The sequence below is a fragment of the Lissotriton vulgaris genome, chromosome 1_1 (genome assembly GCF_964263255.1).
Source record: "Lissotriton vulgaris chromosome 1_1, aLisVul1.2, whole genome shotgun sequence".
NCBI classification, from domain to species: domain Eukaryota; kingdom Metazoa; phylum Chordata; class Amphibia; order Caudata; family Salamandridae; genus Lissotriton; species Lissotriton vulgaris.
In genome coordinates, this window is record NC_141685.1 from 997,642,259 (window position 1) to 997,661,228 (window position 18,970).

Below are 18,970 nucleotides of genomic sequence, written 5' to 3' on the forward strand. Positions count from 1 at the left end.
GCGTTAAGGAGGGAAATGGGGCGGTACGAGGCACAGCGGTCACGAGGTTTGCCGTCCTTATAGATGACCACTATGGTAGCGAGGCGCTGCTCAAGGGGGAGGCATCCAGCCTCAACCGCCTCGAGAAACATGTGACGCAGGTGGGCGGCCATCTTGTCGGGACAAAGTTTGTAAAGTTCAATGGGGAGTCCATTGGGGCCCATTGCCTTTCCCGAGCGAAGGGATCGGATTGCGAGGGCAATCTCATTGACAGTAAAGGGGGCCTCCAGGGCGAGGCAGTCCTCATCCGACACAGTGGGCAGGGCAATGTCACGCAGCAGTAGCCTGGAGTCGGCCTCATCTCGATCGCTAACAGGCGTGTAAACCGTCCGGAAGTGGTCAACAAAGCAATCAACAATCTCACCCGGATCAGAGACACTCTCACCAGATTCACGAACAATGGAAGGAACAACACGACTCGCACGCTCAGTCTTATCCAGCCACGCAAGGAGCTTGCTAGCCTTGTCACCCACATCATACAGTCGACCCAGTTGATTAGACCGCATCAATTTAGCAGCATCCGTGACACAGGCTTTATATTCTGCTTGCTTCAATTCCAATTCGTGCAACAATGCAGGCGTGTCATTCCCACCTAACTCACTTTCAAGCGCAGTAATTTCGGTTTCAAGAGCCACAACAGCCTCCCTCTTGACCCTACGCTCAGTGGCAATGAGTGACAGGGCGGAACCCCTAATAACCGTCTTGAAGGCCTCCCAGAGAACAGTGGGGGAAGTGACCGAGCCCAAATTCTCAGAAAAGTAGCAATCTATTGCCTTAATCAAATCTGAGCGGAGCCGGGGGTTTCGGAAATGCCAGGGGGGGATCGGGGGAACTCTGTTACCAGGTAGACCGCCCACAGAAATCGTAATCAGCAAGGGGGAGTGGTCCGAGATACCCCGGGGAAGATGCCGAATCTCACGAACCGTGGACAAAGTGGAGGCTAACATGAGAAAATAATCGATACGGGAGAGGCTGCCGTGCGCACCAGAGTGAAAAGTGTATTGTTGGAGTGTGGGGTGTAGTGAGCGCCAGACATCCACTAAGCCAAAAGTTTCAGCCATTTCACTGAGCCACATCTGGGACTGCGGCAATACCCTAGGGGGTAGTCGGTCACAGTCGCCGGACATGACAGAATTAAAGTCCCCACCCAGGACCAGCAAGCCGTCAGGAAGCCCAAGGAGAGTCCTGCCCAGATCAGCATAAGTGGTAGCCTGCAGTCCCGGGGGGATATAGACAACAACAAACACGACCTGCTTACCCTCCCACCTCCCCGAAACAGCAGCATACCGCCCACGATCATCAAGGATAACGTCGTCAATAGCAAGAGCAAGGGAAGACTTTACCATAATACCCACACCCCGGGAACCCGAGGTGAAACCAGCATGTGCAACCAGGCGATAACCCCGGCGGTCTAAGGCCCTGCAAGCATTTCCAATCAAGTGGGTCTCCTGAAGGAACACAACATCAGGGGCGTGGCGCCTCAAGAATTGCAGTACAATGCCCCGCTTAATCCTGTCACCCAAACCATTTACGTTCCAAGAAAGAATCCGCATTTCACCCCCCCCCCATTGCGACAAAGACATTCCACCCCCACCCCCCAGCAGGACCCACGATTCAAAGTCATTGCAAGATATGAAATACCATGAAAACCAAAACAGAACAAATTAAACGAAACACAACCTAGTCCCCAGAAACCAACCCCAAAACCCAAACCCGTTACAACACCCCCCTCCCTGCACCCCTGCTGACTAAGAAGCCACCCCCAACTGCAGTGTGCCTGTCGCCCCATATTATCTACACAAAGAACCCCCCGAGGAGGAAGGGAGAAATCACCCGTTACCGCACCGCCACGGGCAGTGTCATAAGGCACTAAGTCAATTTACACAGTACGTTGCATAGTCTCAATCGGAACCTCCGGGGCCCCAATTACTCCTGGGCCGCTGCACCACCTTCCGCACCACCAGGGCCTCCGCTCCCAAAGTCATCTGCCGGCAACGAGTCCAACCAGTCGGCTGCACGTTCAGGTTGATCAAAGAAATAGGCACGCTCTCGATATTCGATCCGGAGCCGGGCCGGAAACAGCATGGCGTATTTCAGTCCCCGATCTCTGAGGCGACGCTTCACTCCAAGGAAACCTGATCTTTGTCGCTGCACTTGGGGAGTGAAATCGGGATATATGGAGACAGAGTTATTGTCGTACTTCAGGGGACCATGCTTACGGGCGGCCTGGAGGATAGCATCCCTGTCCCGGTAGTGAAAAAGCCTCGCAATGATAGGCCTCGGCTGGTTTCCCGGCTTCACTTGTCCTCCTGGAAAACGATAGGCGCGTTCCACGGCAAAGAACTTACTAAGTCCTGCCGGAGCTAGTTGGGCGACTATAAGTTCCTCGACCAAAAGGTCGGTCGATACAGCACCATCACATTCCGGCACTCCGACCAGGCGTATGTTGTTCCGCCTGGCCCTGTTGTCATAGTCCTCCATCCGCTTGAGCAGTAAGTCGTGCGATGCACGCAGATTACCAATTTCAGATTGCGCCTCAGCCATGTCATTCACCAGACTTGACGCTTTAAGATCCAGTGCCTTCACCCGCTCATTCGTTTTGGCCAAATCGGCCCGAGTAAGAGTCACATCCACCGCCACCGTGTCTATTTTGGACACTACGGCTTCGAATTGCTGACTCATGTCGGCCTTAAGTCCAGTGATGGCAGCCAAAAGATCTTGGAGCGACACTTCCGAAGTAGACGGTGCGTCCGTTTGAAGTCCTTCAGCACCCACGCACACGGCCCCGGGGGAGCCTCTCGGCTGGGTGTAGCGTTCGATCATATTAGACTGGATCGATCCCCCCCGGGTCGCAGCCTTCCGGCGTTTTTCGGCCTCCGCTTTCGTTGCCATTTCGCGTTCAGTGTCGGCCGGATAGCCAGGGGAAGCGACGAGAAGGTAGAAAAGTCTCGAAACTCCGATGTGCCAATGAGACAGAGGTGTCGCGGCCTCCTTGCCAGTCCAACGGAGGAGAGTGTAGGCTGGGAGGGCAGCAGGCAAAGGCAGAGTAGGAGGAGACAGGAACAAAGGGAAGGAAACCGAAAGTGAAAGCAATACACCTCCGGCGGGCCAGATGCCAGGCAGCCGTTGTTGTTCAATTACTGGTCGGCCACAATGGGCAGCCGAGTCCCCGGTCGCGCCCGTGGGCAGGCCAGAAAGTTGCAAATGTCAGAAAAATGGTCCCCAGGGTCCGATTTCGACCAGAAAAGGATCGTTAGCATCAGTGATGATAGCGCTGCAAAAGCCCGTCAAAATGACCAGGATAGGTGAAGGATAGATAAAGAAGGACGGCGCGGGTCTCGGGAGCTCTCTGCTCACGCGACCATCTTGGATGCCCGCGTAGCTCCTCCTCGGAGTCGAGTTTTCACCAAATCTTCCACATAGAAGTCCAGGGCCCCAGTGTCTTCCGATTCCGGTACACCTAGAATGCGGACATTATTGCGTCGTGAGCGACCTTCCTGGTGGTCCAGTTTGTCCCTGAGTAGTTTGTTGTCGGTTTGCAGGCGTTCCATAGCTATCTGCAGTTCGGACACATCTTCGACCAGCGATTTAGTGACCACTTCGACCTGTTTGACCCGCTCGTTCATTTTTTGAAGGTCCACCCTGATTAAGGTGACTTCAGTCGCCGTGGCCCCCACAGTCTCTTGTACCTGCGCCAGCGCCGCCAGGACATCGTCCAGCGTGGCCTTTCTCACCACCTCAGCTTCCGCCATTTTCCCAACGGTTTTGCGCTGGTCTTGGAGGGGTGAGCGTCTCTCATACGCAAATTTGTCCAGCTTGGCCTGGGTTGTTGTGTTTTTGGGGCCCTTGTGCGACATGGCGCAGGTACTGCTGATGCGGCTTGGCGGCCGTCCCGGTCGTCTTCGCCTGGTAATGGCGGCGCTGAGTCAAACGTGCGCGACGTCGTCCGCACCTCCGGCAGAATTTTGCGCGCCCAGGGAGGGTCAACCGGTGACTGCAGAGTGTGCTCTTGAGCCCGGGCCGCTGTGGGGAGTTTCCGCGGGGTTTCGGAGCAATGTGGTCGATGAGCCGACACTTCCTGTCCCTCGGCCCCGGCTTCAGGTCGCTTCCGGCCGGGTCTGATCAAACTGTGGCCCCGCGGCTTCGTGATCGAGTGCAGGCCCAGCTCCTCCTCCGTCTCCGGCCAGCGGGAATGCGCTTGTTTGGTCTGTTGCCGCTCCAAAAAGTTCTGGAAACACTCGCTGCACGGACTCCGGGTCCGGTCTACCCTTTGTAGCCGGAGTATTTCAGGATAAGTGTACGGATTGTTGCGGAAAGCCGCCTTTACCCGGGAGCCTCCCTAAGCTGCGGCCGCCATCGTTGGCTGCTAGCCACGCCCCCATCTACGGATTTTAATATGAAGTATATGAGAACTGTTTTTCGCAAAACAATTTCAAGATAATAACACTTTTTGCCGATTCACCCACAATTTCCTCTGGGGCAGGACAAAGTTTTTGTGAAATATGTTTCATTGCAGGTCCAGGAAGGTGCTCCTGCCTGATTGATGTTTTAAGACATGTACTCAGTCTGTCCATAAGGTTATTCAGCATTTTTTTGGGTTGTGGCTGCACAAATGCGTGCATGTTTCCAAATATTGACCTTAGTAGGGTACCACACCTGATGTTGGGGAGGTATGATTAGCAAATTACCGGTGTGATTTTTAACAGGGGTGGGCAGAACATACCGCCCATGGAATTGGCGGAATTTTGCGATTCCATGTTACTCTTAAAATGTTAAAATAAGAGTTCTGGCCAAATGCCCGCAATCGCTGTGTGGTGGAATTTTTCCCCAACATGGCTCCAGAAAGGCAAGCTGGTGAGAGCGAGCAAGATTTGGCGTCCCCTAGTGCGATTTTCTAACGCGGGCAGTCACAAGCAGTCAGAGAGCTGCTTATCCTGTAGATCTGATGCCGTTCAAGTAAATTTTCTACTGGAGCAGTAGCAAAATCAACTTGAATGAACGTGTGCTATTGCGCACTGTATGGTGCAGTTTGCTCTGATTTTTAAGCGTTGCACAAAATACTGGTGTTAAATTGCAGTGCAAGCAGCACAACATGCATATTTTCTGCTTGTTGGCAGAACTCAGTGGAATCTTATTGAGCTTTTTATATGAATCCACAGATTTCTGTTGAGCGAAATACTGCGAGTTCTGCCCACCCCTAATTTTTAACATCTTTCATTCCTCCTGAGAGTGAGTGCACATTTATTATCTATATTACAGCTTGTTAATTACTCTGGCATGAATTTGTGCTATTCTAAATTTTAAAAAAAATTGTTGTTAGCACTCACATTAAGCAGTACTCAAACACATGAGATACTCGTCCTCACGAAATCTGCCTTCACCTTGAAATAAGAAACATTAAGGCTTTTCTGGTTGCACCGAACAGAAGGAAACATCTTTCTCTGGCAAAAACATGGCTTTCCTGACTATACCAGAAATGGCTCTGCCTGGCCAATGGGAGGTTAGCTGCAGGATTTCATGGACAGCTGTGAAAATCTACTTCTGATGCTTAAGTTCTAGAGGTAATGAGCAAAAGATATTGAATCAAGTTCTCCTGTATACCTAGAAGTTCTTGGACTATACGTACGGCATGACCAGGGTCTCATTCTAAGTTGCTTGCCATGCTTCAAACATACCTTTTCACGTTACAAAAGCAAGCAATAGTTCATGTACCCAGAGAGGAGCAAGGGACAAGAAAACATTGTAGAGTCTTTCCGGTTCCAAATTCAAGAGGGGAATTCTAGATGATCATCAGTCTCAGGGGAGTCAATCTATGGGTACAGAAGATTCCCTTCAAAGTGAAAAGCCTTCAGAGAGTAACTCTACTGGTTCCGAAGGGAGCCTGCATGTTAACAACCAATCTCCTGGATGCTTACCTTTATATTCCATAGCTGTAAGTCATCAAAAGTACAGAGTCTTGGCATTTGGACTTTGCTCTGTGTTAGACCTGGTATCCTTGGTATCTTATCCCCCTAACATTTTGCCATGAGACCTCCTGTTTTTGCTGACTTCGTTTTTGCTGGCCTTGGACTCTGCACACTTTATCACTGCTAACCAGTGCTAAAGTGATTGTACTCACTCCCTAAAACATATTAGATTGACATACCCAATTGGCATATTTAGTTTACTTGCAAATCCCTAGTAAAGTGGGACTACCTATGCCCAGGGTCTGTAAATTAAATGCTACTAGTGTGACTGCAGCATTGATTGTGCCACACACTTAAGTAGCACTTTAAACATGTTTAAGGTCTGCCTTTACAGTCTGTGTTTGCAGTTTTAAACTGCCATTTTGACCTAGAAAGCAAAACCTTCCTCTTTAACACACATAAGCCACCCCTAGGATAGGCCCTTGGCAGCCCAGAGGGTAGGGTGCAGTGTATTTAAAAAGTTGGGCATGTACTTTAAAGTGCCCTGATAGTGAAAAATTCTTACGTTTTTCACTACTGCAAGGCCTGACTCTCTCATAGGATAACATTGGAGTGACCTTTTAACATTTTATACATGTAATTTCCAAATGAGAACAGGTAACCAGTACATGTTTGGTATCGCTGGAATTGTAATGAAAAATCACAACTTCTTACACTCTGTTTAAAGGGTCTTTACCAAGATGGCGGCACCCATTTTTACTCTTCCCCATTTTGAGACTTAGAAAATATGTTCCTTTGTCTGGATGACTGACTGCTAAATGCTTGTTCTACAGAAGAGACTTTGGCAGGAATAGGAGCCCTTCACTCTTGTCTCACACTGCAAATATTTCTCTTGAATCTGCCAAAATGCCAGGCAGAGCCATCTCAAAACAGAACTTTGTTCGGAGCCCATTTCAACACATATATGCTTTATCTACCTGCAGTCAGAGTAGAAAGATTAAGGACCACTCTAAAATCTCTCAGTCAAGCTCCAGCCAGACTTTTCTTGAAAGTTCAGGGACATATAACTTCTTGCATATTTACAGAACCTTGAGTACATCTGCATCTTCACTTTCTTCTACTTCATAGTTTTCATCATTGGAATCCAGAGTCTCAGAAACACGGCCTGTTGATTCCTATGTCAAGTTCTCTACATCCTCAGCTTTGCTGGTGGTTGAACCCAGAATCCTTAACAAGAAGTTTTCCACTTCATGCAGGTTTCCTGATGGTGTCAACAATGGAAGTTAGCTCCTTTAGATGGGTTACCACCTTGGAGGCACTATTGTTCAAGGATCCTTGTCACTGACATGCCGCAGGCACTCTTAGAGGGATCTGTCTAAAGTATATAAATCTCTGTCACTTCCAGCATCAATTGAAGGGGCACCATGGTCTAGTACAAACAGAGAATACAGTGACCGCGCTTATGTGAACTGATAAGGAGGACCTCAATCATGTTCTCTCTGGCTAGGAGCCCTACTGGTAGATGCTTGGGTGGAATCGCATCTTACTACAAGGGCTTCTCACATCGGGGTCACATAGATGAACAACAGATTAAGCAGGAGATTTCCATCCTCCCAAAATCTTTCCATATGTCAATTTATCTTCAGGAGATTATGCCGAAGGTTCAGGGGACTTTTTGTAGGCCTGTTTGCCTCCTCTGAAAAATGCCCAACTACCCAGGTTCTGCTCCCACTATCCCACCTCAGTGGCGTGGAAGAGGGGTGAGTGTAGCCTTCCCTTGGCTCTGGCATCTACTATATGCCTTTACTGCTCATCCCTTGGATATTTCTTTGGAAAAAAAGATGAAGAAGCCAATGTTGTCTAGTAGTTCTGTTCTGGCTATGCAGGCCCCAGTCCCCCTTTTTTGTCAATGTCCATTGTTTCAGTTTCGAAACTTCCTTGGTTTCCCTTTTTCTTCAGCTTCAAGGTGTGTTTTCCAGAAGGGTGTCCACCTCTCGCTCAGTATGGAGGTTGAAAGAATTGGTTTGCAGAACAGCAGACTCATAAGATATCTTGACAGGCCTTTTACAATCAGAAATCTAGATACCTTCCTGCACCAAATCTATTCTTAGAGGTTTATGTGTCTGTGTATGTGTGCTGCAGAATGCAGCACAAATGCAAAGAGGAACTAACAAGAAGAAATAAAGATATTTTTCCTTGTTAAGACAGCCTAAGATTGGCGCACTATTTTGGCACAAACATAGGTTTACAGGTTTTATAAAATTAGCGTTTTTGTCAAAATGCATCAGTGGATGGACTGGAACAACCATGCCACAGGTACAATACAAGCCCCTGTGATGTGGGGCGCCTACCCGTTCAGCCGTCCCCTCAACATTTCAGGGCAGCCCCATTCTGACCAAGGTCAATGAATATCTATGAGATATTCGGAAAAGCTACTCTTTACTTTCTGCAGGGGTGCCCCATCATTTTGTGTTATGCCACTAACCCATCCTTCACTCATTTAACGCATCCGCAACGCAAAGAATATGTGCTGTATCAAGTTTTTTAAAATTTTGTTTTATAAAGCCTTGCACTTTGAGCTTTGGGACAAAAAAAGTGGCACACTCACGATGCAAAATGTTAGTAAATCTGGGACTAAATTTAGACTAACTTTATAAAGTTTGCCACTTTGTAGGTGCGCTGCACAGTGCAGCACATATGCAAAGTTTGAAAAGTTTGGAGAACTATAAACATTTCCCCTACTTCGTGCTTGCCTCTAAAAGGTGCAATTGTTTTGGCACAAAGTCCTAATTACTAGTAGTAGTAGGGCATTGGAACAAAAAAACATTAGTGCTAGATTGGGAACGTCCATGTGGGATGACTCCTTGACACAAACTAAAGCAAAGTAGTGGAACACATGAATTTAAGTTAATTTTAGGGATCTTTCGAGTGAAAACATGTTGTCCACTGAAAAGTAAGGGTGAGATTCACTATTATGCCATGCAATGCAGTGCAGCAATCAAATTTAGAATTGGCCCTGCTATTCTCTTCCAAAGTGCTGGCAAAAATTCAGGCTCCCTACTGCACTGATTGATTCAAATTGGTGAATAACTGTACTTGTGTTACTTGTTATGGTTTACATCTTTTTATTGAGTTCAAATACACATACCAAAATTGAAAACACGACCCCCAGCTCTCCTAATTGTCATAAAACAGACAACAAGTATCGCAGTAAGCGTTATTACTCTAATAAATGCATGGAGCGGGTCTGTTAGAGAAAATGGTTAACAGTGCAAAGAGAGACAGTACGCCAACAGAAAAGGGAAACCCACCATTCCTACCCTCCGCTCCCCTCGCCCCCTCGTCTTCCATATCAAGAACAATAGAAAGGGAAATGTGAGGCATTGTAATGTTCATCGCGGTCTACGAGTCTTGCGCAAAGAGTTCATCTGTGGTATTTACGTGCAAGTCAAACTTAATAGTCGCAGATATCTAGGGCAGGTCAGCTCTCTAAACTCTGTTATGAGGAACGTTAGGAAAGGGCGCCATAGCTCTGGGAATTCAGACCCCCTACCTTACGGCGTGAGAGTCAGTTTCTCCATCCCCAGCACCATCCATAGTCTCTGGAGCCTGTCAGAATGAGGTGGGGGCTGGGGAGGCCGCCAGTGTGCGAGTATATTCTGAGTAGCCGCCCCTAGGGCGATTGCTATCAGTCTCCCTCTCCGGGACTTAGCTGGGTACATTAATGGGTTGGGTAGGCCTAAGAGGTTGTGTTACTTTTTAAACAGCTTTCCAGCGCAAAAAAAGGTTTGCGTTGGAAAGTATATAATTTATCAACATTTTGTGTCACTTTTGTGACTTTGCACTGGCACGAAGTGTTGATTAATCTAGCCACTAGTTTCAGAATACAACTTTTCTTACTTTCAGTTTCTTTTTAAATAGTACCTCTTATTGTGAACAGCTTTAAAGCTCTAAAAGTAAAGCCCGTATTATTAACCATTGGGCTTTCATTTTAGACATATATTTCTTATTTTGAAAGGCAAAATCTTTCTCATGTTTATTCTGTCCCTCTCTCTCTTGATTACATTCTGATTACATTTTGCATTCTCTCCCTCTTGCTGTAAAGTGTGGAAGGGGACCCATACAATGTATTTGTAGATTAGGTGGGGAGCGAACAGGGGCTAAACACCCTGATGTTCTTTCCTGTAGAAGAAACAAGCATTTACAATGCAACGGTCTCTCCTTTGCAAAAGGTAGAGCTATTGGCATGGTAAATGACAACATTTTTATTTATGTGTTGGTTTTGAAAACAGATACATAAATGCCATTGTCATTTACAACGCCAATAGCTTAATCTCTTGCAAATGCGAGACCGAGTACTAGAGTGAGTAATAGTGAGTAGTAGAGAGTGAGTAGTAGAGAGTGCATAGTAGAGGAGTAGAGAGTGTGTAGTAGAGTAGTAGAGAGTGCGTAGTAAAGTAGTAGAGTGAGTACTAGAGAGAGTATTAGAGTGAGTAGTAAAGAGCGAGTAGTAAAGAGTGAAAGAGTGAATAGTAAACAGTCACAGAGCAACACACACAGAGCCACACACACACAGAGCCACACACACACACAGAGCCACACACACACACAGAGACCCACACAGACCCACACATACACAGAGCCTGGCTTTGACAATGTTTGGTTTTACTTGTATTGGAGAACTTGTAGGCCACGATTTATAACTTGGAAAGCAAATAACTGATTGAAAAGTAGAAGTAGATTACGTACCACAGCCGACACTGCCCCTTGCAGCCCCCCCCCTTCCTACTATCACGCACGGAGACACTTCTGGATTGAAATGGCGGCAGGACAGCTCAGGGGCACTGGTGCCTGCTGCAATCGTGTTTAAACCACCAGTTCGAACGTCGATTGCCCTTGGTAATACTTATTTAGGATGTAGGCGCTGGGGAGGTGATTTAGAGGATGTCTTTGTCGCACCCCAGAACCCCGGCATGGGGGTTCATGGAGCCTGAACCATTTAAGCTGCAAAACCATTCCTAGAGTTCTATTAACTGTTTCATAGTGATCTCTGAGCTGCCGGACTGCCGTTGTACTGCCAAGCCGTGCCGAGCCGCTGCTGAGCAGGGTCGTGACAGTGACTCCGTACCTGCAAGTCGCAAGCCCCGTGCCTCGAACCCAGGGAAGATCTATTGGTTGCGCTCAGCAGCGCGGAGGTAGACAGAGGTAGGCGGCGACAAGCCGGCTCTTCCTTTCAGAGGGCAAAAGACAATGTGAGGCAAGGAGTGGGGGAGCAGGTTAAAGCTGCTGTCCCTCCCGTATGCCCAGAAGTGGTCGGCGTTAGCCCGGCGCGGCAGCACTCCTACAAGAAGCACAGGTCCGCACAGGATTCCAAGCCACACAGTTCTATAGCCTTGATAGGCTGAGGAAACCATGCAAGGGCCAACAACACGAACGTGAAAGGGCCAACAATACGATATTTTATAAGGGGGTAAGTCCCAATAAGCCCTCTAACCGGATCAGCTAGATAGCCGGCAACGATTGCAGAGACCATCTGGACCGTGAACGTGGCATACTAGCAGCATAACAGTGGCTACGTGAGCCTGCGGAGGGGAGATATCAAAGAGGCAGTGCCATACTATACTAATCTCCAGCTAGTCTGCTGGTGCCCCCCTTGCATGAGCGCAAGGGAGCGGGGAATAGGGTGGAGGATATTTGACGACAGAGGCTATCTCTGCTAGATCTGAGGTGAGCGGACTCTCTCCAAAAGTGCTTTTCTGTGGTTAAAGACTTTAATGACTCTATAGCCGCACTTTAGCATGCCTCTGGTAACCTAACTGGAAGCGGAACTTCACCTTGCTGGACGCTGGGCAGTTCCATTTTTGCCACGGCCGGGAGAAGCTGCAAAACACGCTGCTGGGGGAACTACAATCCCCATCCTCCATTGCGCCTGGGGAAGCCCTTCGGAGCCTGGTGGAGGCTGGGATGGGCCCCCTCTCTGACTCCTGATATAAGAACTCTCAGAAGACCGCATGGGGAAGAAAAAGGTAAATAGAATAACAACTGAGGGGGGGCGTATCTCTAAATCTGATTCCTTTTTGCTGAAAGCCACCACAGCTAGACATAATCAAATCACACTGACTGAGAAGAGACTATCGCTGAGTGGAGGGGGTAACTCAATAGAGGCTACGGTTGGTCATAATAAGGTACTAGAAAACAGTGACGCACAGGAAGGGGCAGGAGCTGTTGGACCAGACCACTTAGATCAATTAGCAGCTCTCTTCCATCACCATCTCCTAGCCCTGTACTCTCAGCTACAGCAAAGGGAACAAGCGCTCGCCATGACACAGTCTTTTGTCTCTAAGCCCCGACCTTTTCAGACTGGGCGCCCGGACTTCCTGCTGACTTAAAAGGTTTCTTATCTTCTTTATGGAGGGGGGGGGACTTGCCGTTCTATGTAAATCCTCTCTGCCTTGTACGATAAAATCTCTGTCAGTAGCCTCGGATCCGTTTGAGGCACTGTATTTTCTATTCTATGTGCCCCCTCGGTCTCTTTTTCTGGAATCCTTATTTATAGACCTCCGGGCCCTAGAGCTGCCTTTAGCGGGGACCTTCTGAGGATTCTTGAACCTTATTTTGGTAAACCCCATTTTACCATACTGGGGGATTTTAATTTTCATTTGGAAAACTTAAGGGATACTGACACCGCTATGTTGGTGGACTCACTCAGAGCTTGTGAGTGTACCCAATTGGTGAATAGCCCGACCCATCGGGCGGGTCACATCTTAGATGGCGTATTCACTAATGACTCTAGACTTTCAGTAGGCACTCCGGTGCCTCTAGTTTGGTCAGATCATATGGCCGTACCTCTTGCATTAGTATATGGCCCAGCAGAACTACCTGTTCTGACCACCAGCACCAGAGGTCCGAAAAGGAGCTACAGGAACATTACCAATGAAGCCCTTGCTCCCTATATAGAGACCAGCAAGTACTCTCCTTTGAGAGACGTTGACGAGGCAGCCGATGGGCTTGCTAATTCCATCACCAAAGCTGTTGATGAATTAGCCCCTGCATCTTATCGATACTCGGCTCGTCTTAAACCCTCTGCCCCCTGGTTCACAGAATCACTAAGACTTTTGAGACAAAGTTGTAGAAGACAGGAAAGAAGATGGAGGAAGACTTGGGATCCTACCGAAAGGGAGGCACACAAGTGTTTGTTAAGAGAATACAAAGCCAGGGTTATTAGGGAAAAACAGGAGTTTTTCTCTAATCTCACTACCTCCCTTACCTCTTCTAGGGAACTTTTTAAGATCGTGGACTCCCTCTGCTCCCTTCAAGTGCCTGATCCAGTTGTGGGCTCTCAGGAGCTGTGTAATAATATCTCTGAGTTTTTCCATAATAAAATTGAAGATATATATCTTGCTTTGGAAACTCAGAGGAACATCTTGGGGGATCTCTCTCTCCAAACTCTAGTTAATCTAGAATCTTGGCCGAGAGACCCCTCCAGGAGCCTTACTTATTTCCCGCCACTTACCCTTGACGGGCTTGAGCTCCTGTTGGATCGGACTAAATCGTCCTCGCCTCTTGACCCATGTCCTCTGAAGATTCTGAAGGACTGTAGGCTTACGCTTCTTCCGCCCCTCCTTGAAGTGATGAATGGGGCCATAATTCAAGGCACCTTCCCTTCAGCTTGGAAAAGGGCGATAGTGAAGCCTCTTCTGAAGAAGCCCACTCTGGACCCAGAACAGCTTAAGAACTTCAGACCCATTTCCATGTTACCGGCTCCCGCAAAAATGCTCGAATCTCACCTGAACCTACATCTCTCTACCTTTCTGGATTCCTCTGGGTTCTTAGATAGTTCCCAGCATGGATCCAGAAAGGCCCATAGTACGGAGTCAGCACTTACTATGGTGGTGAATAATATCCGCCTGAAGGTGGATTCGGGTCAAACCACGGTGTTGGTCTTACTGGACTTCACAGCAGCGTTTGACACCCTGTCTCCCTCTACGTTAACATCACGCCTGAGGGAGGCAGGGATTGCAGGTCCGGCCTTGAACCTTCTGCTCTCTTTTTTACATCTTAGAGAGCAGAGAGTCATGCTTGGAGAGTTCCTCTCCCCTGCTAAATCCTTGCAGTATGGGGTGCCACAAGGGTCGGCCTTGAGTCCGAACCTATTTAACATCTATGTGACCCCCCTTGCTAGGTTAGTAAAATCTCAGGGGATGGAGGTTGTGTCATACGCCGATGACACCCAAATCATGGTGTCTCTGGCCCACTCTGTTACCACCTCCGCCACCAACTTTAGGACCTGCATGCAGACAGTCTCGGACTGGATGATCCAGAACTCCCTATAAAACAGAGATTCTGGTCTTTGGCAAAGACCAGGATGTTTGGTCCAGTGAGTGGTGGCCTTCAGCTTTGGGAACTTGTCCATCTCCCTCCCAATCAGCCAGAAACCTCGGCGTAATATTTGACACTTCATTGTCCATGACTCTACAGGTCAATCGAACAGTGGCCACTTGTTGGGGGGTCATTAAAATCCTCAAAAGAATCCTGCACTATCTTTCTCCTCTAGCACGCAAGCAGACGGTGGTTGCATTAGTGGGTTCCAGGTTGGACTACTGTAACGCACTTTATGCAGACTCCAACAAGGGACTCATTCAACGCCTTCAGGTCGTACAGAATGCGGCTGCTCGATTTGTTTTGGCTCTTCCTAATGCATCCTCTGCCAAAATGGCCAGAAAGAGTCTGCACTGGCTCCCCATACAACTGAGGATCTCTTTTAAGATTTTGTGCTTGGCCTACAGAGCTCTTGCAGATGGTCCTTTGGACCCTCTAGGTGCCCTGCTAACTCGCTACATGCCTAGTAGATCCCTCAGATCATCGGAGATGAATCGGCTTGTGGTTCCCCGTGCTAGGAAGGTACGCTGGGGCAGTAGAGCATTTTCCATTGTTGCTCCTAGGCTGTGGAATTCTCTCCGTCTGGAGATTAAGATCCAACCATCTTTGTACCTTTTTTAAAAAGCGCTCAAAACCTGGTGCTTTATCAAGGCCTACCCACAATGAGAGCAGATATGTAATAGCTAGTTTCTTTTTGGTTAGGCGCCTTGACGCCCATTGGGCTTAGTAGCGCTATATAAATTTGTTTTCATTTCATTTCATCTGGACCCATAATGAAGATAAGAAACCTTTTACTTTAGCAGTAAGTCAAGGAGCTCAGTCTGAAAAGGACGGGACTTAGTGAGAAAGGAGAACGTCACTAGGACCTCTTCTCCAATGCTGGCCACCGTTTAGGAGGCCAGCCAATGGAGAAGAGGGGCGGGGCTTAATCCTCGCTAATGAAGTGCACTCTGAAACATAAAATCTTGCGAACTAAACTGCGCATGTGCGCAGAACGCCACGCGAGACCTAAAAAACAACACTTTACTCAGGTAATACCAGAATACACGTTTATTTAGACTTGTTGAGGAGGTGGGCTAACTGATGGAAGACATCAGCCATCCAGACTCCTCTCAAGACAGAAAACACGGGCAGTATGTACACAAACCTCCATGGTAAGGTGTCATCTGTTTCACCCTAAGAGGGAGGCCTGTTCAAACAAAATGTTTTACAACTTAACAGGTGTGCAACATAATTTAAGCAAGGCTTCCTACAATTAGAAACTGTTCCAGGTTCCCAGACTATGAAAGTAAGTAAAATGCTTAACAGTTTAGCCTTGCACATTGATATATGGTAAGCAAAGTGCAGGCCCAGCAAATTTCTCAAAGCAAAACTGCTATTTTGCATTCTACCAAGGTCGACAAAGTAGGCTTGATAGTTACCTTGCAAATGAACTAAATGGGGAGTGAGAGCAGGGAAAATCAAAACAAAGCCTCCCAAATGTCTTTCGAAAGGCCGACAAAGCACTTTTGATGAGGCTGACCTTGAGGTCTCACAGCCCCAGCCCAGAGCAGGCAATGGCAGCAGGAGGATTCTGTGTCATTCCATGCTGCAGCAGCCCTGGCTGTGAAGACAACAGGGGTCAAACGCCCTTTTAGCCGTATAGAAGTTGCACGCCTGACAGCTGTGCAGTGTATGTGCTTAATTTGTGTCGTATTTCCCAGTGTTCGGCACCGGCACTTCATTTTTTTAACACCAGCCCTTATCCTATGATAGTGAACCACATGGTGGCGCTGTCCATCTGTTTCCAGCAGAGCACATCAGTTTAATCATAAACACTAAAAATAAAAATAGCAGCGCGGGCAAGTCATTGGAACTGTGATTCTACATTGAAATTAAGCACTGTATAGTCTACCACCCATCAGAAGATGGCACCCATTTACATCTTTCATCTCTCTACCAGCAGGCAGCAACATACAGACAAATGGGTGTAAAAGGCTTCAATGAACCTGCTGTGTGGATAGGTCACGTGCTTGTGTCAATCAAGCTGCTGTTCCAAGGCACCTGACCCGGGTTCAGCAACTGTCCTCTCAAACCTGGATGGAGCATCACACAGGGACTATCTATGCTCTGATATAGTGCCAGAGGCTTACAGTTACAGCATCTCTTGTTGACTGGTTAACATAGGAGCCCTGCTAGGTCTTGGGCTATCTGGAAGTGCTGGGGTGGGGAAAGTCAACAGGGGGCAGGGTGAAGAGCTATTGAAGGCTAAATGCCGCCTTTAGAAGTGCCCAGGCTGAATCCCTAACCTCTCGCCTTTCCTTCTCCTCTTTCCAGGTTTTTGTGATGATGTCTGTGAACTACGTCGGCAGTGGGCGCATTGACCGCATGGAGCGCAATCAGTGGCTGATGTTAATCGGGGTGCGCCTGGCATCATGGAACCAGATCCTGGATCCCTGGGTGTACATCCTGCTGCGGCGAGCCGTGCTGAGGAAGGTCTACAGCATGGTGGTGCGGCGGCCAGACCTGAAGCCAAGCAGGACAAAGCGCTGGGAGGTCAACTCTTTCCAGAGTGGAGACCGCAGCTGCGTCAGTCGCTTGACCCACACTGGTGGAACCAAGGCACTGCCGCAGCGAATCCCTGTCACCAATGTAATGAAAGGGACATGCTGAGGTCAGCCTGGTCTGCACCACCCTGTCAAGATTCCCCGGTTTGTGCGTGAAATTCAAAGAAAAAAATCTGGACTGGAGCAGCACATCATGCATGGACCTGGGAAACTTTGCAGATATGTAATATACAGCTGGTCATGGTGCATTGCCCATATGAATGCTCTTAGGCCTAACAATCCAGCTGTGTAGGAAAATGTAGGATCAAAAACTGTCCACACCAAATATGCAGTGCTTAATTTGAGCAGGTGCTATCAGGTGCTCAGCACCTGCACTTCTTTCACAGGGCCGGGGCTACAATTTCTGAACCTGAGGTGGTGGTCTCAATATTAATTGTTCAATTCTAAATAAAAAGAATAACTTACATTGCATGATGACTGGCTGGTAAATGTTCATAGGCAGGTCGGCATACGCCTGTCCAGGCAGGCATAATTGTGTAACACCACGTTAGTGATGATGTTCTCACGCTGATCACAATCCAAGAAGTCATCGACAAACTATGGCTTGCATTCTATTCCCCGAGTCTGCTGCACCCTCCCAATGCCTGAGCCTAAGCCTCCCATTGGATAATTGTAGCTGGGGGCTGGCTCATGACGGAGTTGAGGCAAGGAAGCTGCAAGAGCGCATTTGGAACTTGGGAGTGAGGGCTCTTGAGGAAGAATAAATTAAAGTAAGTGTGGACTTTCGACATGTTGCGTAGCCAGAGTAGCATATCCGGCTGCCCTACATTGCTGCTATCCTCAATGTGCTTAATGCGGCTGTTGCCCAACACAACTTTTGTGCGCCATGGTGTCACCAGTAGAATCTGTGCGCTGCACCCCAGCATGGTAATTGCTGAGCGTGAGTGAGTCCAGTAGGCACCACAGCCATACTTACCAGCATAGGCAGCATTACGGCTGGGGACAATGCCTGTGCTGTAGCAGGCAGGAACACAGCAAGCTGAGCAGTGGATGACGATGCCGTCGCCATCCCTGGACCTACTAATTACAGGCAGCACTAGCAGTGACATGAACTGCTGTGCTCAAGCAGCCGCCTGTTCCGCAATAAACCCAGTCATACCACACTGATTAATATATGCAAAAAAGCATTTTAATATTGCTTTTCTACTCTGTGTAGGTAAGAAAGTAAAACACGTCATCTTCCGCTTCTTTAGGAATGATAACAGGAAAACGCAGAGTTCAAAATAGCAGGGACATGTACAGGCTGACGACAGGGGTCACAGGCAGCAGTATTAGAGATGAGAGACAGCAAGAGTAAAGAGGAGAAGAAACAACAAGAGAGGAGAGAGATAAAACGGAGCAAAGTAGAAGAAAAGGACGAGAGCAAATCAGATACAAAAAGAAAGCAGCCATGATGTGAAGAAGAGAGCATTAAGAACAGAGAAGATAGAATGAAATGATGTTGAGTACAGGACAGAGGGAAAAAAGCAGACAAATGATAAAATGGAGACACAGCTAATCACTGCTAGAGAGTGAGACACAGCTAATCACTGCTAGAAAGTGATAGTAAAGAGCCAAGATCGAGGGGAGAGAGAGCAGAGCATGGATAAAAGTGAAGAGAAAAAAGGGCAGGGCTAAAACAAATAGAGGGCAAATCAGAAATACAGGGTGTGACAAAGGTGATAGAAAACAATTAGAGAGGAGAGAGGATAGACTCTTAGAGCAAAGACGTAGGGGACAGACAACAGATCAAGGTTAGAAGATAGAGACTGAGGCAGTGAGAGTGTTGAAAGTGGGGCTCACCGGAGGAAGACGTGAGGGGTGGCCTCCTTGGCTTCATTTTCAGCACCTGCACTTCTTTTTTTTACAAATTAATCACTGCATATATGTGACTATTGAGCATCTCTTGCAAACTTCATCTGATTATTAAAGGACAATGGTGTGTTTCATGAATTGTTTGTCTGAAGATGCAAGGTTTAAGTGGGTTTCCCTGTCGTGTTCACTGGCTTGTGCACGATCCTTGCAGTCTTTCAACCTGAGTGGGCCACACATGTTGACTCT

General features: G+C 47.9%; 1 protein-coding gene across 1 annotated transcript in view; it reads left to right on the forward strand.

Moving 5' to 3' along the window:
- LOC147748378 (prostaglandin F2-alpha receptor-like) overlaps positions 1-16,976 on the forward strand; it is a 40,465-nt gene extending 23,489 nt beyond the window's left edge. Inside the window, exon 2 of the mRNA XM_086928013.1 lies at positions 16,641-16,976. Coding sequence (XP_086784139.1) covers positions 16,641-16,976 — 336 coding nt within the window. The remainder of the gene's footprint in view (positions 1-16,640) is intronic.
- Positions 16,977-18,970: the final 1,994 nt, after the last annotated feature.